At 47.8% G+C, this 19,712-nt stretch overlaps 1 protein-coding gene across 4 annotated transcripts in view; it reads left to right on the top strand.

Annotated features, from left to right (window-relative positions):
• DMTF1 (cyclin D binding myb like transcription factor 1) overlaps positions 1 to 19,712 on the top strand; it is a 288,329-nt gene that overhangs the window by 199,858 nt on the left and 68,759 nt on the right. For 3 of the 4 annotated variants that reach the window (XM_063926916.1, XM_063926918.1, XM_063926915.1), the window contains exons 12-14: positions 2,817 to 3,026; positions 11,949 to 12,028; positions 12,678 to 12,836. In XM_063926916.1, coding sequence (XP_063782986.1) covers positions 2,817 to 3,026; positions 11,949 to 12,028; positions 12,678 to 12,836 — 449 coding nt within the window. The remainder of the gene's footprint in view (positions 1 to 2,816; positions 3,027 to 11,948; positions 12,029 to 12,677; positions 12,837 to 19,712) is intronic. The other variant, XM_063926917.1, reaches the window with a different exon arrangement.

The raw sequence follows: 19,712 nt of genomic DNA, 5'->3' as shown, positions 1-19,712 counted from the left end.
GAATTTTCCAAAGTCGCAGTTGGAACCAACGACAAGATTGTTCTTTTTAGGGATGATTCTGGACACAGAAGTACAGAGAGTTTTTCTTCCAGTGGAAAAGCCTCTGGAAATCCAGAAATTGGTCAAACAAATATTGAAACCAACAAGCGTGTCGATCCATCAATGCATTCGGTTGTTGGGGAAAATGGTAGCGGCCTACGAGGCCATACAGTTTGGCCGCTTTCATGCCAGAGTATTCCAGTGGGACCTGTTGGACAAGTGGTCCGGGTCCCGCCTACACATGCACCGGAAGATAATCCTGTCATCCAAAGCCTGTGGTGGCTACACAGTTCTCACCTACTAGAGGGACGCAGGTTCGGGATTCAGGACTGGGTCCTGGTAACCACGGATGCAAGTCTCCAAGGTTGGGGAGCTGTCACACAGGGGGAAAGCTTCCAAGGAAAATGGTCAAGTCAGGAAGCCTGCCTTCACATAAACGTTCTGGAATTGAGAGCCATTTACAACGGCCTTCTACAAGCGGTACATCTTCTTCAAGATCATTCCATGCAGATCCAGTCGGACAATGTAACAGCAGTCGCGTACATAAACAGGCAAGGCGGAACGTAAAGCAGAGCGGCAATGGCAGAGGTGACAAGGATTCTCCTCTGGGCAGAAAGACATGTAAGAGCTCTGTGAGCAATTTTCATTCCGGGAGTGGACAACTGGGAAGCAGACTTCCTCAGCAGACACGATCTTCATCCAGGAGAGTGGGGCCTCCACCAAGAAGTCTTCGCAGAGGTGACAAGTCTTTGGGTAATTCCTCAAGTAGACATGATGGCATCTCGTCTAAACAAGAAGCTTCAGAGATATTGTTCCAGGTCGAGAGACCCTCAAGCAATAGCAGTGGATGCACTGGTGACCCAGTGGGTGTTTCGGTCGGTATATGTTTTCCCTCCACTTCCACTGATTCCACAAGTTCTCAAATTAATAAGAAGAACAAGAGTTCGAGCAATCTTCATTGCCCCAGACTGGCCAAGGAGGGCTTGGTATCCAGATCTTCAGGAGTTGCTCATAGAAGATCCTCGGCCTCTTCCTCCTCTAGAGGACCTACTACAGCAGGGGCCGTGTGTGTATCAAGACTTACCGGGCTACGTTTGACGGCATGGCTGTTGAGCGCCGGATCCTAGCCCGAAAGGGTATTCCCAAGGAAGTCATCCCCACTCTTATTCAGGCCAGGAAAGGAGTAACGTCTAAACATTACCACCGTATTTGAAATATGTGTCTTGGTGTGAATCCAAGAAGGCTCCTACGGAAGAGTTTAAGTTGGGACGTTTTCTTCATTTACTGCAGGCTGGTGTGGATGCGGGCCTTAGATTGGGTTCAATCAAGGTCCAGATTTCGGCCTTATCAGTTTTCTTTCAAAAACAATTGCCCTCCCTTCCAGAAGTTCAGACCTTCGTGAAAGGGGTTCTGCACATCCAGCCTCCATTTGTGCCTCCAGTGGCACCATGGAACCTTAATGTGGTGTTGCAGTTCCTTCAATCGGATTGGTTTGAACCTCTGCAGGAGATTTCTCACTTGGAAAGTGGTGATGCTTTTGGCCTTGGCATCCGCAAGGCGGGTGTCTGAGTTGGGGGCCCTGTCTCACAAGAGCCCTTACCTGATCTTCCATGAAGATAGGGCAGAGTTGAGAACTTGGCAACATTTTCTTCCAAAGGTGGTTGCATCTTTCCACATAAACCAACCTATTGTGGTGCCAGTGGCTACTGACACTTTCACTGAGTAAAAGTCTCTAGATGTGGTTAGAGCTTTGAAGATTTATGTCACAAGAACAGCTCGGATACGGAAAACAGAGGCTATGTTTGTCCTGTATGCTCCCAACAAGATTGGGTGTCCTGCTTCTAAGCAGACTATTGCGCGCTGGATCAGAGGTACGATTCAGCACGCTCATTCTACGGCAGGATTGCCGATACCGAAGTCGGTGAAGGCCCATTCTACTAGGAAAGTGGGCTCATCCTGGGCGGCTGCGGGGCGTCTCGGCTTTACAACTTTGTCGAGCAGCTACTTGGTCAGGGTCAAACACATTTGCTAAATTTTATAAGTTTGACACTTTGGCCGATGAGGACCTCAAGTTTGGTCAATCGGTGCTGCAGGGTCATCCGCACTCTCCCGCCCGTACTGGAGCTTTGGTATAACCCCATGGTACTGAAGTGGACCCCAGCATCCTCTAGGACGTATGAGAAAATAGGATTTTAATACCTACCGGTAAATCCTTTTCTCCTAGTCTGTAGAGGATGCTGGGCACCCGACCCAGGGCATACTTTACCTGCAGTTTGTTCATTATAGTTACACAAGTTGTGTTACATTTGTTTTCAGCATGTTGCTGTAAATGGTTCATGCCTGTTGGCGTGTGTTATGTTGAATGCCATGTTGTGCGGCATGGTTGAGGTGTGAGCTGGTATGAATCTCACCATTAGTATAAAAGTAAATCCTTTCCTCGAAATGTCAGTCTCCCTCGGCACAGTTCCTATAACTGAGGTCTGGAGGAGGGGCATAGAGGGAGGAGCCAGTTCACACCCTTGAAAAGTCTTAAAGTGCCCATGGCTCCTGCGGAACCGTCTATACCCCATGGTACTGAAGTGGACCCCAGCATCCTCTACGGACTAGGAGAAAAGGATTTACCGGTAGGTATTAAAATCCTATTTTTTTACACAGTCCTCCAATATAGCCCAGGCAGTTCAATAAACCGTTTTACACATGGGTAGTTGTCCTTCACTAGTCAGAATTTGGTGTTTATTGGCAGCCTTGTTTGATGATGAATGTATTTATGTTTTCAGTGTTAATTAAAGGTCTGCGGCAGTTACATGAAAACCAGGCTACTCTCCTGGGTACTCAGGAGCTGGAGAACAAAACGGACATCCAGTCCCAGAGCAGTAACTCCAGTGTGCAGCACGTTCAGATAAGAGTAGCTCACTTGGAGGACAGCCCAGGCCTTCCTCAGAGTTCATTGGCAGCATTGCAGATCCCTGTACAGATAACTCATCTTTGTAAGCACAGCTACAATTTTATTGTTGTTTTTTCCAATTCCAAGTGGGGCCTATTTAAAAAGCATATAATGGGGGATATTTATCCAAGGTTGGTGAGAGATAAAGCACTAACCAATCATTTCTCTCCCAAATCTCTGTCTAAGCTTTGATAAATCTATCCTAAATATGAAATAGTATAGATTAGGTGTCTAAAAAATCGCACCAAATCACACGTTTGTAATTTGCGATTTTTAAAAATAAATCGCAAATGTAATAGGGTGATAATTTTAAGGTTAAAATGGAATTCGCATGCGATTATTTGCGGTTTTTAGTAAAGGAAACATGCGATTTTTAATAATAAAAACATGCGGTTTTTAGGTCAGGTTTTTATTACTTAGAAACATGCACAGATCAGTGTGATCTGTGCATGCTTCTGTCTGTAAAAATAAAGAAAGTGTTAAAAATTAAAAACGACGTGCAGGTCCCCCCCAAAGCATAACCATCCTCGGGCTCTTTGAGACGGTCCTGGTTGCAAAAATACAGGTAAAAATTGATTGGGGTTCCGCGTATTTAAACAACCAGTACCGGACTCTTGGAATGCTCCTGGTTCCAAAAATACGGGGGACAAACGAAGTAGGGGTCCCCAGTATTTTTTAACCAGCACCGGGCTCCACTAGCCAGGGAGGTGATGCCGCAGCCGTGGGACACTTTTATATAGGTCCTTGCGGCCAAAGCATCCCTCCCCCCCAACTAGTCGCCCCTGGCCGTGGGTTCCCTGGGGGAATGGGGACCCTTTAAATGAAGGGGTTCCCCCCTCCCCCTCCAGGCATCCAAGGGATGGGGTGAAGCCCCTGGGCGGTGGATAGGGAGCTGATTGTGGGTGACCTCAATTAACCTCGCAGTTAGCCTCAGACCGCAATCTTCCCACCATTGACTATAATGGAGGACCGCAATCCTCCATTCTAGCCAGTGCGCTCCGCCTGATTGACAGTCCCCTGTATTTTTGGAACCAGGATCGGTCCAAGAGTCCGGTGCTGGTTGTTTAAATACGGGGAACCCCTAATCAATTTTTCCCCCTGTATGTTTACAACCAGGACTGGCTTAAGGAGCCCGAGGCTGGTTATGCTTTTGGGGGGGACTTGCACGTCATTTTTATAAAAAATATTTTAACACCGTCTTTACTGTTACAGACAGAAGCATGCTCGAATCTCACTGATCTGTGCATGCTTCTCCAAAAATCGCCAGTCTATACCTGGTCTCTTATTCTGGCGATTTTTGGTAAGGTTTTGTGTGCAAGTGAAAAGATTGCATCCTATTACATTTGCGATTTTCATTGTTTTCAATGGGAAAACATCTGGATGCGATTTTTCACTTGCGATTTTTGGTATATGTTCAAAACTTGCGATTTTTAACAAAATCGCAAGCTATTACATATGCGATTTTCGGAAAATGTGTGAATTTGCGTTAAAAATCGCACATTTTACGAAATCGCACCCTATTACATTTAGCCTTAGATGTTATTTTTATAGACATCAGTGATAAAGGTGTACTAGATGCTTACAGAAAAAATAATTATATTATCTGTGGATAATGGAGCTTGTTTTTAGGAATGTGGGCAAATTCCCATTATGGGGGGAATTCAGTTGTCCGTTATTAACCCATTTTCATGTGAAAAACTGGCTTTTATCGCAATTCGCAAAAAAGGACCTATCCAATTAATCACAAAAATTTTCCGGCAATAATTTTCCATAGTTTTATTGCAAATTTCTTTTCACCACCTTCTAAGCAGGTGAAAAGTTGGGGAAAACCCCCTTTTTTTAAGGTAAAAATGTCGGGACTTTGTTCAGAAGCAATAGGACACCCCCCTTGATGACTAATTAGACACTTAGAATATTTTAATTAGCTTAATTATGCCAATAACTTCATGTTTTTTAGGGGGCGAAAAAAGCAAAATGCAGGATATTTGGTATAAGGAATGGGGCAGGTATATGAGGGTGCTTTATGAGTGGGACAAGTGGTTTAAGGCTTGGAGGTGTAGGAGTTATTGGGTGGTTTGTTTGTTTTCAACTTTTTTTTCCTCGCCACACCGGGAACGAATGGGACGCACATGCGTAGTAGACGCTCACGCGTTCCATTCACTATGCCTAGGCACGCTTCTGGCCCTCGCCTGCGATGCAGCCACATTCAATGAGCATGGCTCCATCTGTGGTTTATCTTTTTTGGGGGTACAGACAAATTTTCCCATTTCTCTTACGTCCTAGTGGATGCTGGGGACTCCAAAAGGACCATGGGATATAGACGGGATCCGCAGGAGACATGGGCACACTATAAGACTTTGAATGGGTGTGATTTGGCTCCTCCCTCTATGCCCCTCCTCCAGACCTCAGTTAGATTCTGTGCCCAGAGAGACTGCACACACACTAGGAGAGCTCTCCTGAGTTTCTCTGAAAATACTTTGTTAGGTTTTTTATTTTCAGGGAGACCTGCTGGCTACAGGCTCCCTGCTTCGTGGGAGTGAGGGGAGAGAAGCAGACCTACTTCTTCTGAGTTCAAAGGCTCTGCTCCTAGGCTACTGGACACCATTAGCTCCAGAGGGTTCGATCACTTGGTGCGCCTAGCTGCTTGTTCCCGGAGCCGCGCCGTCAACCCCCTCACAGAAGCCAGAAGAAAGAACCCGGGTGAGTATAAAGTAGATCAGAAGACTTCAGTGACGGCAGAAGACTTCAGTAACGAGGTACCCCGCAGCGGTCGCGCTGCGCGCCATGCTCCCGCACACACTTCAAACGGCACTTGCAGGGTGCAGGGCGCAGGGGGGGCGCCCTGGGCAGCATGATTACTGGAGGATAAAACTGGCACAAATATATATATTATAAGTGCATAGGCACTAAATATAGCCCCCGCCAGTATAAATATTCAAATTGTGAGCGGGACTACAGCGCGCCGGTGAGGAGACGTGACCCTCCCAGCTTACCAGCGCCATTTTCTCTTCACAGGCTGCAGAGACGCAGGCCCAGACCTCCCCTCTCCTGAATTTTGGTGCTATTAACCCTTTTTATAATAACAGCGCAGACATCTGAGGCAGTGTATATTTGCTCTCAGCACTGGGGTGTGAGCTGGTAAACTCCCTCTGTGTTTCTCTAACAGGCTTTCCTGTGGTGCTGTCCCCTATAGCCAGTGTGTTTGTGCGTGTCGGTACGTGTGTGTCGACATGTCCGAGGCTGAGTGCTCCTCCCTGGAGGAAGTTGCAGGGGGCGCAGTTAAGGAGCTGGGAGTGACTGTGTCGGCACCGCCGACTGCTAATTGGGTGGATATGTTGAGTACATTGAATGCAAATGTGGCGTTATTGACTAAAAGACTGGATAAATCTGATTCTCAGACACAAACGTGGAGAAAATCCATGGAGGACACCTTGTCTCAGGTACAGGTCCCCTCAGGGTCACAAAAGCGTTCATTTACCCAGATGGCGGATACTGATACCGACATGGACTCTGATTCCAGTGTCGTCTATAGTGAGGCCAGTTTACATCCAAAATTGGTTAAGAGTATTCAGTACATGATTGTGGCAATTAAAGATGTTTTACATATTTCTGAAGTACCTGCTGTTCCAGATACAAGGGTATGTTTGTATAAGGGAAAAAAGCCTGAGTTGGCGTTTCCCTCCTCTCATGAGCTGAATGCTCTTTGTGAAAAAGCTTGGGAATCTCCTGACAAAAGGTGGCAGATTCCCAAGAGAATTCTAATGGCATATCCTTTCCCCTCTGACGACAGGGAAAAGTGGGAGTCATCTCCCAATGTGGACAAGGCTCTATCACGGCTGTCCAAGAAGGTGGCGCTTCTGTCTCCTGACACTGCTGCCCTCAAGGACCCTGCGGATCGTAAGCAGGAAACGACCTTGAAATCCATTTATGTCACTACGGGGGCACTGCTCAGACCTGCCGTGGCGTCGGCATGGGTGAGTAGTGCTATTGGTAAGTGGGCAGATAATTTGGCATCTGACATGGATATCCTGGATAGGGATAACAGTCTTTTGACTCGGTTATATCAGGGACGCTGCAGCTTACCTAAAGGATGCGGTGAGGGATATTGGCCTCTTGGGATCAAGGGCCAATGCCATGGCAGTCTCGGCCAGGAGAGCACTGTGGATTCATCAATGGAATGCTGATGCCGAGTCTAAGAAAGCTATGGAAGCTCTCCCATATAAAGGTAGTGTCTAGTTTGGTGACTGCCTCGCTGACCTGGTGTCTACGGCTACAGCGGGTAAGTCATCCTTTCTTCCTTATGTTCCTGCACAACAGAAAAAGACACCCCATTATCAGATGCAGTCCTTTCGGCCTAATAAATACAAAAAGGAAGAGGGTCGTCCTTCCGTGCCTCTAAAGGTAGAGGAAGAGGAAAAAGGTTGCCTGCTGTGCCAGGCTCCCAGGACCAGAAGTCCTCCCCGGCTTCTGCCAAGTCCACTGCATGACGCTGGGGCTCCTCTACGGGAGTCCGTACCGGTGGGGGCACGTCTCCGTCTCTTCAGTCAGGTCTGGTTTCACTCGGGCCTGGATCCTTGGGTGTTAGACATAGTGTCCCAAGGGTACAAACTGGAGTTTCAGGAGGTGCCCCCCCACCGATTTTTCAAATCAGCCTTGCCAGTTTCTATCCCAGAAAGGGTAGTAGTGAATGCTGCGATACTAAATCTGTGTCAACAGCGTGTCATTGTCACGGTACCCCCGTCTCAACGGGGAGAAGGGTTTTATTCGAGCCTCTTTGTTGTACAAAAGCCGGACGGCTTGGTCAGACCGATCCTGAACCTAAAATCCCTCAATCTGTATTTGAAAACTTTCAAGTTCAAGATGGAATCTCTTCGAGCAGTGATCTCCAGTCTGGAAGGAGGGGGGGGGGGATTTTATGGCGTCCGTCGACATAAAAGATGCCTACTTACATGTCCCAATATATCCTCCGCATCAAGCTTTCCTGAGGTTTGCGGTGCAGGATTGTCATTACCAATTTGGTCTTTCCAATTTGGTCTTTCCCTGGCCCCGAGGATCTTCCCCAAAGTAATGGCGGAAATGATGGTACTCCTATGCAAGCAGGGTGTCACAATTATCCCGAACTTGGACAATCTCCTGATAAAGGCGAGATCAAAGGAGCAGTTGCTAAGAAACGTGGCACTCTCCCTGACAGTTCTGCAACAACATGGTTGGATTCTAAATTTGCCAAAGTCACAGTTGATTCCGACAACTCGGCTGTCTTTCTTGGGCATGATCCTGGACACGGAACTGCAGAGAGTGTTTCTCCCAGCGGAAAAAGCTCTGGAAATCCAGACCATGGTCAAGGAGATCCTGAAACCAGCAAGAGTATCGATTCATCAATGCACTCGGGTGCTGGGGAAGATGGTTGCAGCTTAGGAAGCCATTCCGTTTGGCAGGTTTCATGCCAGGGTATTTCAGTGGGACCTGTTGGACAAGTGGTCCGGGTCTCACCTGTACATGCATCGGAAAGTAAGTCTATCTTCCAGGACCAAAATATCTCTCCTGTGGTGGCTTCAAAGTTCTCACCTCCTAGAGGGACGCAGGTTCGGGATCCAGGATTGGGTCCTGGTGACCACGGCTGCAAGTCTCCGAGGCTGGGGAGCAGTCACACAAGGAAGAAATTTCCAGGGAAAATGGTCAAGCCAGAAAGCTTGTCTGCACATAAACGTTCTGGAATTAAGAGCCATCTACAACTGCCTTCTGCAAGCGGAACACTTTCTTCGAGGTCTACCGGTCCTGATTCAGTCGGACAACGTAACAGCGGTGGCGTACATAAACCGCCAGGGCGGAACAAAGAGCAGAGCGGCGATGGTGGAGGCCACAAAAGTTCTCCGCTGGGCGGAAAAGCATGTAAGCGCTCTGTCAGCGGTCTTCCTTCCGGGCGTGGACAACTGGGAAGCAGACTTACTCAGCAGACACGATCTCCATCCAGGAGAGTGGAGTCTTCATCAAGAGGTTTTGGCAGTGACAAGTCGTTGGGGAATTCCTCAAATAGACATGATGGCATCTCGCCTCAACAAGAAGCTTCCGAGATATTGTTCCAGGTCAAGGGACCCTCAAGCCAGTGCAGTGGACGCCCTGGTAACTCCGTGGGTGTTTCAGTCGGTATATGTGTTCCCTCCACTTCCACTCATTCCAAAAGTGTTGAGGATCATAAGAAGAACAAGGGTTCAGGCGGTACTCATCGTTCCAGATTGGCCACGGAGGGCCTGGTATCCGGATCTTCAGGAATTACATATAGAAGATCCCTGGCCTCTTCCTCTCAGAGAGGATCTGTTACTGCAGGGGCCGTGCGTCTTCCAGGACTTACCGCGGTTGCGTTTGACGGCGTGGAGGTTGAATGCCAAATCCTAGCTCGAAAGGGTATTCCCGGGGAAGTCATCCCCACTCTCCATAAGGCTAGAAAGGAGGTCACGGCGAAGCATTATCACCGTATTTGGAGAAAGTATGTGTCTTGGTGTGAAGCCAAGAAGGCTCCTACGGAGGAGTTTCAGCTGGGTCGTTTCCTCCATTTTTTGCAGGCAGGCGTGGATGCAGGCCTGAAATTAGGTTCCATTAAAGTACAGATTTCGGCTTTATCTATTTTCTTTCAAAAAGAATTGGCCGCCCTTCCAGAGGTTACTTTCGTGAAGGGAGTGCTGCACATCCATCCTCCGTTTGTGGCACCGTGGGATCTTGACGTGGTGTTGCAATTTCTTATGTCTCACTGTTTTTAAACCTTTGCGAAAGGTTGAGTTTAAATTTCTCACTTGGAAAGTGGTCATGCTTTTGGCCTTGGCTCCCGCAAGACAGGTGTCGGAATTGGCGGCTTTGTCTCACAAGAGCACCTATTTGATTTTCCATGTGGATAGAGCGGAATTGAGGACTCGTCAGCAATTTCTGCCGAAGGTGGTTTCTTCATTTCACATAAACCAACCTATTGTGGTGCCTGTGGCTACGGATGCCGTGGCTGTGTCAAAATCTCTCGATGTAGTGAGAGCTTTGAAAATTTGTGTCGCCAGAACGGCTCAAATTAGGAAATCAGAGGCTCTGTTTGTCCTATATGCTCCCAACAAAATTGGGGCTCCTGCTTCCAAGCAGACTATTGCACGCTGGATCTGTAATACGATTCGGCATGCTCATTTTACGGCTGGATTGCCGTTGCCGAAGTCGGTGAACGCCCATTCTACCAGGAAGGTGGGCTCATCTTGGGCGGCTGCCCGAGGAGTCTCGGCGTTTCAACTTTGCCGAGCAGCTACGTGGTCGGGTTCAAACACTTTTGCTAAGTTCTACAAGTTTGATACCCTGGCTGATGAGGACCTCATGTTTGCTCAATCGGTGCTGCAGCGTCGTCTGCACTCTCCCGCCCGGTCTGGAGCTTTGGTATAGACCCCATGGTCCTTTTGGAGTTCCCAGCATCCTCTAGGACGTAAGAGAAAATAGGATTTTCATACCTACCGGTAAATCCTTTTCTCCTAGTCCGTAGAGGATGCTGGGCGCCCGTCCCAGTGCGGACTGTTATTTGCAGTTGTGTTGGTAGTCCTTGCTTCTGTTACACGTAGGTTGTGTATCGGTTATGTTCAGCTTGTTGCTGTTTTTAGTTCATGCTGTTCACTGGTATTGCTTACAAGCCATGTTGTACGGTGTGTTGTGGTGTGAGCTGGTGTATTTCTCACCCTTGGTTAACAAAAATCCTTTTCCTCAATGTCCGTCTCCCTGGGCACAGTTCCTATAACTGAGGTCTGGAGTAGGGGCATAGAGGGAGGAGCCAGTTCACACCCATTCAAAGTCTTATAGTGTGCCCATGTCTCCTGCGGATCCCGTCTATACCCCATGGTCCTTTTGGAGCCCCCAGCATCCTCTACGGACTAGGAGAAAAGGATTTACCGGTAGGTATTAAAATCCTATTTTTTACCTACACTTAATGCCAGTAGCGCCAGGACTAATTATTGCGCGATTTCCACTTTTTGCAAATTTCTAATTTGATTAGGCAAAAAATGGGAGCCTGCATACTGGCAATAAGCAGCATTTTTGTGTGATATGTGCGAAAAATTAATCCACAAAAAACTACCGCGTTGTCACGGACAACTAAATTCCCCCCTATGTATCCATTGATACAGAATTGGTACTATGACCATTGATCATTAATGATACTTATAATATATTTAATGTGACAATCAAAACTTACATTTGTAAACATTACTCTGTATTGCATGATCAAGTAAACACTATAGGGAGTTTCCAATTATCCACGGCTGATGACCATGGGTAATTGAATCGCTGGGGCCCCCGAAGCGGCGGGATCCTCCCCCCCAATGCCGCAATTTATCACAGATTATGCTTGGGGTGTCTCAAGCACCCGAAGCATAATACACGATAAGCGGCTGCCGAAGCCGCGATAACACATGGGATCGGGGATATATCCCCAGTCCCAAGTGTTATCGCGCAATCGCAGGTCCGTTTTCGCACATTGAAAATAGCCTGTAATAGGATACCGCGATCGGTCATTAATTGCGATATCATGCCATTTTCACAAGACGAAAAAGGATCATGGATAATTGGACACCCCCCTCCCCTTTGTCTATGAGCTTTAAACCATTTAAATCTTTTTTTACATAAAGGCCCATTACCATTAATATATATCTGTGTTCCAGATACATTTGTCCAAATAAGAGGTATATAAATGAACCTGTGATTATAATTCTCATTCTTATAGTAGTCCGTGGAGTTATTGTCCTATTTGTTATTTTTTTTTTCTCTCAAACTATTTTATTTTCTTCTGATTTTTTTAAATACGATTGCAGTAATTTAGACAAATTTAGCAAACTTACTTAAAATGTACTTTAGTGAATATTCTTATATGCTAATTTGGCTGGTCAATGTAATAATCATTTCTCTGTGGTGATAAATATGCTGGCATACATAGTAATATTCCTGTGTGTTATAGCTTCATCAGACTCCTCCTCTCCCAGTGCTGACCCAGAAACACTTTCAGGTGGAACACTACAGACATTTGAGATCCTGCCGGTATGTTCTTGGCTATTAACTAAAAAGATCTCACATTGGTTTTATCACTTTATTTGCATGTAAACATAGGGCCTAATTCAGACCTGATCGCTGTTGTACGATTTTGCATGACGGGCGATTATCGAACAACTACGCATGCGTATGGATCGCAATGCGCAGGCACAAGGCCAAACTGTGAAAGAATGGTGCGAAAATTTCGAACGCTAGGCGTACGCAAGTTGATTGACAGGAAGCGGACGTTTGTGGGTGGTAACTGGCCTTTTTCTAGGAGTGTCAGGAAAAACGCAGGTGTTCCCAAGCGTTTTCTGGGAGGGTGTGTGACGCCAGCCCCGTTCAGCCTGTTTGTATTGCACTGTAGGAGTAAGTCCTGGGCTACGCACAGACAGCACACACTGGAAAAATCACTCATGGTGAGTGAATTGTGAATGTATTTGCAGATGTCTGCTGTCTGGCTAAGTTTTTGTACGGCGTACGCATGCATTCGCAAACTTGTGTGGGCGAGTTTTCACTCTCTATGGGCGGCGGCTATCTGATCGCAGATCTCTGGAAAAACGCAATCAGGAGCGATCAGGTCTGAATTAGGCCCTTAGTTTCTGTGGCCTATTTAGAGAATTATATTTCAAGTAACACATTTATTTATATCTTTAAGTCTTTCTACTTACAGCCAAGTGGCACCACAGGCACCTTTATCCTGCAGACGGGTTCTAGCCAAAGTCTTCCATTAACACTGACCTCAAGCCCAGGTGTGACCCTGACATCAAACACTTCCCCAGCATCACCGGAGCAGATTATTGTGCACGCCTTATCTGTGAGTAAGAGCACACATGCTAACTGCATATATAGTAACGGGAGGAAAAACCTTTTACTGAAGAAGATAAAATTATATGTTAAACACACAGTGCAAGTTAATGAAACATCTGTGATGAACCTTAATACCTGCAAGAGTTGTGGCTGTAAAATAGTTTAATTGCAAATGTCTGGTCTATAATTTTATTTTCTCTTACGTCCTAGAGGATGCTGGGGTCCACATTAGTACCATGGGGTATAGACTGGTCCACTAGGAGCCACTGGCACTTTGAGTTTGAGAGTGTGGGCTGGCTCCTCCCTCTATGCCCCTCCTACCAGACTCAGTTTAGAAAATGTGCCCAGAGGAGCTGGTCACAGCTAGAGGAGCTCTACAGAGCTTCTTTAGTAAAGTTCAGTTTAGAGTTTATTATTTTACAGGGAGGCTGCTGGCAACAGCCTCCCTGCTTCGTGAGACTAAGGGGGGAGTAGTGTCCGCCCTGCGGGGTCTGAGCCACTATCTCCGCTGACAGGACACTGAGCTCCTGAGGGGATCGAACGTTCCCCGCCACAGGGGATCGCTCACCCCGGCAGCATGCCGCCACCCCCTTACAGTGCCAGAAGATTGTGGCGAGTTAGTCACCGGCCCCCCTTGCAAGTGGGGAGCCGGTGTGAAGATGGTAAGGGTAAGGAGCGCAGTGGTACTTTGTGTGGCGCTGTGAGGGGCGCCCTGAGCCAGCGCCTACACCCTACACTGGTCACACAGCCTGCCGGGGTCCAGGGATCTCAGCCAGCATTAATCCTCAGGCCAGTATAATCCTATGAAGAGCAGGAAGACAGCGCCATTAAGGGGGCAAAGCTTCACCTCAGAGCGGACCCAGCAGCGTTCAACGCCATTTCTCATACGTCCTAGAGGATGCTGGGGACGACATCAAGACCATGGGGTATAGACGGGATCCGCAGGAGACATGGGCACTCTAAAGACTTTTCATTGGTTGTGAACTGGCTCCTCCCTCTATGCCCCTCCTCCAGACCTCAGTTTTAGAAATGTGCCCAGGTCGACTGGATGCACTCTGAGGAGCTCTACTGAGTTTCTCTGAAAAGACTTATGTTAGGTTTTTTATTTTCAGGGAGATCTGCTGGCATCAGACTCCCTGCTTCGTGGGACTGAGGGGGCAGAAGCAGAACCAACTTCCTCAGAGTTTCATGGCCCTGCTTCTGGCTGACAGGACACCATTAGCTCCTGAAGGGAACTGAACGCTAGCCGTGTCTAGATGCTCACTCCCACAGCACGCCGTCACCCCCCTCACAGAGCCAGAAGTCAGAAGACAGGTGAGTATGAGAAGAATGATCTTCAATCAAGTAAGTGACCGCTGAGGTGCGGCGCGGCTGGCGGGAGCGCAGCGCGCCATTGCTGCCCACACACACAGGCACTGCAGGGTGCAGGGCGCGGGGAGGGGGGGGGTAGGGGCACTCTGGGCAGCAAGAAAAATACCTCAAACTGGCTAAAAGGGGGCATAAGATGCCCAGGCACAGCCCTACCCCCGCCAGTATTAATATTATGAAAAGTTTGAGGTAAAAAGGGCGGAGCTTCTTCCTCAGGCAGCCAGCACACTACTCAGCGCCATTTTCTCTCTCTCCTCAGGCTGCAGAGAACACGCTGGTCCTCTCCTCCACTTCTGACAAGTACAGGGTGCTATAAAGGGGGGGCACATAGCGATTGTGGTGCATTTGATAGTGTATATTACTATTTTAAAGCGCTTTTGGGCTGTGGACATACTGTGTTCACAGGCAATACTGGCGCGGGGTTTGTGAACTGGCTGCTCCTATCCTGTGTCCCTCTGACAGATTTTACTGTGGGTCTGTCCCCAAAATAAGTCCCAGTGTGTCTGTGAGTGTGGTGTACACGTGTGAGGCATGTCTGAGGCAGGGAGTTCCTCCCCGGAGGAAGCCATTTTAGGGACACAGAGTTGTAATGTGGTGGCGCTACCGGCACACCAAGAGCCTGCATGGGTGAAAGAGATACGTGACAGTATGCATCTGATTAACCGTAGATTGGATAAGTCTGAATCTAAGGCTGCATGCTGGAGAAAATCTGTGGTAGATGTGATTTTTCAGGATGCTGTTATTCCTTATGCGGGCGGCCCCTCTGGGTCACATAAGAGGCCATTTGCAAATGTTGTAAACACTGATACCGACACAGATTCTGATTCTTGTGTCAACAATAGTGAATCCAGAGAGATAGATCATAAATTGGCAAAAAGTATACAATATATGATTGTGGCTATAAGGGACGTGTTGGAGGTTACAGAAAGCACTCCTGTACCTCAGGAGAAAGCTTATTTATGTAAGGAAAAGAAATCCAAAGTCACGTTCACTCCTTCACACGAACTAAATGCTCTGTTTGAAGGGATGTGGGTGAATCCTGATAAAAAATGTCATATTCCCAAAAGGATTCACATTGCTTATCCTTTCCCGGTTGAAGACAGGAAAAAATGGGAGTCACCCCCTGTGTTAGACAGTGTACTTTCCAGGTTGACAAAGAAGGTAATTCTCCCTGCTCCTGGCACAGCTTCTCTTAAAGAGCCGGCAGACCGCAAAATGGAAACGACATTGAAATCCATTTATGTTACCAATGGTACACTGCTCAGGCCCACTATTGCCTGCGCATGGGTGAGTCGCGCTATTGAAAAATGGTCAGAAAGCGTGTCATCAGAAATTGACACGATTGATAAAGATGAGATACTCCTTAAGTTAGGGAATATCAAGGACGCTGCCGCCTACATGCTGGAAGCAATGAAGGATATTGGACTCTTGAGTTCACAAGCCACTACCATGGCAGTATCGGCTAGGCGGGCGTTATGGATTCGCCAGTGGAACGCGGGTGCAGATTCCAAAAGAAACATGGAGGCTCTCCCATATAAAGGTGAGGCCTTATTTGGCGATGGCCTGGATGCGTTAGTCTCGGCGGCTACCGCAGGTAGGTCAACATTTTTGCCCTCTGCGCCTGCACCGGCAAAAAAGACCTATCACCCACAAATGCAGTCCTTTCGGCCCAATAAATACAAAAAGACGAGAGGTTCCCCCTTCTTTGCAGGAAGGGGAAGGGGAAAGAAGCCCACACCGGCTCCAGGTACCCAAGAGCAAAAGTCTACCCCTAATTCGACCAAATCTCCAGCAGGACGCTGGAACTCCCTTGCGGGAGGCTGCTCGGATGGGGGCATGTCTCAAACTCTTCAGCCAGGATTGGATTCTGTCTTGCCTGGACCCCTGGGTGTTGCAAATAGTATCCCAGGGATACAAACGAGTTTCAAGACGTTACCCCATGCCGATTTTTCAAATCGACCTTGCCAGCTTCTCCGCCAGAGAGAGAAGCAGTAACAGCGGCAATTCAAAAAATTATGGTGGTCATTCTGAGTTGTTCGCTCGCTAGCTGCTTTTAGCAGCATTGCACACGCTAAGCCGCCGCCCTCTGGGAGTGTATCTTAGCAGAAGTGCGAACAAAAGATTAGCAGAATTGCGAATAGAAATTTCTTAGCAGTTTCTGAGTAGCTCCAGACTTAGTCATTGCGATCAGTTCAATCAGTTTCGTTCCTGGTTTGACGTCACAAACGCACCCAGCGTTCGCCCAGACACTCCCCCGTTTCTTCAGACACTCCTGCGTTTTTCCCAGAAATGCCAGCGTTTTTTCGCACATGCCCAGAAAACGGCCAGTTTCCGCCCAGAAACACCCACTTCCTGTCAATCACACTACGATCACCAGAACGATGAAAAATCCTCGTTATGCCGTGAGTAAAATACCTAACTTTTGTGTAAAATAACTAAGCGCATGCGCTCTGCGAACCTTGCGCATGCGCAGTAAGCGACTAATCGCAATATAGCGAAAATCGGCAACGAGCGAACAACTCGGAATGACCCCCCATGTCAAGACCAGGTCATAGTCCTGGTACCGTTGTCACAACAAGGGCGGGGTTTTTATTCAAGCCTTTTTGTTGTTCCGAAGCCGAACGGCTCGGTCAGACCGATCCTAAATCTAAAAAAATCTGAATTTCTTCCTGAAAAGGTTCAAGTTCAAGATGGAATCACTTTGGGCGGTGATTGCCAGTCTGGAGGAGGGGGACTACTTGGTGTCGCTGGACATAAAGGATGCTTACCTGCATGTTCCCATTTATCCTCCTCACCAGGCTTATCTGAGATTCGCGATTCAGGATTGCCATTACCAATTCCAGACGTTACCTTTCAGTCTCTCCACGGCGCCGAGGGTATTCACCAAGGTGATGGCATGGTCCTCCTTCGTCAGAAAGGAGTCAATATAATCCCTTATGTGGACGACCTCCTGATAAAGGCGAGATCCAGGGAGCAGTTATTACAAAACATATCCCTCTCCCTGTCAATACTCCAACAACACGGGTGGATCATAAATTACCCAAAGTCACAGTTGGAACCGAAGACAAGGTTGTCTTGCCTCGGGATGATTCTGGACACAGAAGTTCAGAGAGTATTTCTTCCGCTGGAAAAGGCTCTGGAAATCCAGAAAATGGTAAAACAGATATTGAAACCATCAAGTGTGGCGATCCATCAGTGCATTCGGTTGTTGGGGAAGATGGTGGCGGCCTACGAGGCCATACAGTTTGGCAGGTTCCATGCCAGGGTATTCCAATGGGACCTGTTGAACAAGTGGTCGGGGTCACACCTACACATGCACAGAAAGATAATCCTGTCGTCAAAAACCAGGATTTCGCTCCTGTGGTGGTTGCACAGCTCTCACCTGCTAGAGGGACGCAAGTTCGGCATTCAGGACTGGGTCCTAGTAACACGGATACAAGTCTCCGAGGCTGGGGAGCAGTCTCTCAGGGAGATAACTTCCAGGGACGTTGGTCACATCAGGAAGCCTGCCTTCACATAAACGTGCTGGAGCTAAGAGCCATTTACAACGGCCTTCAACAAGCGGTACATCTTCTTCAAGACCGTCCCGTGCAGATCCAGGTGGACAATGTAACAGCAGTCGCATACATAAACAGGCAGGGCGGAACGAAAAGCAGAGTGGCATTGGCAGAGGCGACAAAAATCCTCAGCTGGGCAGAAAAACATCTACAAGCTCTGTCGGCAATATTCATTCCAGGAGTAGACAACTGGGAAGTAGACTTCCTCAGCAGACACGATCTCCATCCAGGAGAGTGGGGCCTCCACCAAGAAGTCTTCGCAGAGGTGACAAGTCTTTGGGGAGTTCCTCAAATAGACATGATGGCGTCTCGTCTCAACAAGAAGCTTTAGAGATACTGTTCCAGGTCGAGAGACCCTCCAGCAATAGCAGTGGATGCACTGGTGACCCAGTGGGTGTTTCCGTCAGTGTATGTTTTCCCTCCACTTCCGCTGATCCCAAAAGTACTCAGGATCATAAGAAAGACAAGGGTTTGAGCAATCTTCATTGCCTCAGACTGGCCAAGAAGGGCTTGGTACCCAGATCTTCAGCAGTTACTCATAGGAGATCCTCGGCCTCTTCCTCCTCGGGAGGACCTGCTGCAGCAGGGGCCGTGTGTGTACCATGACTTACTGCGGCTACGTTTGACGGCATGGCTGTTGAGCGCCGTATCCTAGCCAGGAAGGGTATTCCTAAGGAGGTCATCCCCACCCTTATTCAGGCCAGAAAGGGAGTAACGTCAAAACATTACCACCGTATTTGGAGAAAATATGTGTCTTGGTGTGAATCCAAGAAAGCTCCTACGGAAGAGTTTCACTTAGGACGTTTTCTCCATTTTTTGCAGGATGGTGTGGAGACGGGCCTACGATTGGGATCAATCAAGGTCCAAATTTCGGCCTAGTCATTGTTCTTCCAAAAACAATTGGCCTCTCTTCCAGAGGTTCAGACCTTCGTGAAAGGGGTTCTGCACATCCAGCCTCCATTCGTGCCTCCAGTGGCACCATGGGACCTTAACGTGGTATTGCAGTTCCTTCAATCGGATTGGTTTGAGCCTCTACAAAAGATAGAGTTGAAGTTTCTCACTTGGAAAGTGGTGATGCTTTTGCGGGTGTCTGAATTGAGGGCCTTGTCTCACAAGAGCCCTTACCTGATTTTCCATGAAGATAGGGCAGAGTTGCGGACTCGCCAACATTTTCTTCCAAAGGTGGTTTCTGCTTTTCACATAAACCAACCTATTGTGGTGCCAGTAGTAACTGACACATTCACTGATTCAAAGTCTCTAGATGTGGTTAGAGCTTGAAAATCTATGTTGCTAGAACAGCTCGTATACGGAAAACAGAGGCTCTGTTTGTCCTGTATGATCACAACAAGATTGGCTGTCCTGCTTCCAAGCAGACTATTGCATGTTGGATTAGAAATACGATTCAGCAAGCTCATACTACGGCTAGATTGGCGTTACCGACGTCGGTGAAGGCCCACTCCACTAGGTAGGTGGGCTCATCCTGGGCGGCTGCCCGGGGCGTCTCGGCATTACAACTTTGCCGAGCAGCTACTTGGTCAGGGTCAAACACATTTGCTAAGTTCTACAAGTTTGACACCTTGGCCGATGAGGACCTAAAGTTTGGTCAATCGGTGCTGCAGGGTCATCCGCACTCTCTCGCCCGTACTGGAGCTTTGGTATAGAACCCATGGTCTTGATGTCGTCCCCAGCATCCTCTAGGACGTATGAGAAAATAGGATTTTGATAACCTACCGGTAAATCTTTTTCTCCTAGTCCGTAGAGGATGCTGCGCGCCCGTCCCAGTGCGTACTTTACCTGCAGTTTAGTTATTACAGTTACACAAGTTGTTTTATCTTGGTATCAGCATGTTGCTGCAATTAGCTCATGCCTGTTGGCGCGTGTTTTATTGAATACCATGTGTGCGGCATGGTTGAAGGTGTGAGTTGGTAGATATCTCACCACTAGTTAAGTAATTCCTT

The sequence above is a fragment of the Pseudophryne corroboree genome, chromosome 6 (assembly GCF_028390025.1).
Source record: "Pseudophryne corroboree isolate aPseCor3 chromosome 6, aPseCor3.hap2, whole genome shotgun sequence".
Lineage (NCBI taxonomy): Eukaryota > Metazoa > Chordata > Amphibia > Anura > Myobatrachidae > Pseudophryne > Pseudophryne corroboree.
This window is presented reverse-complemented; position numbering and strand designations above follow the sequence as displayed.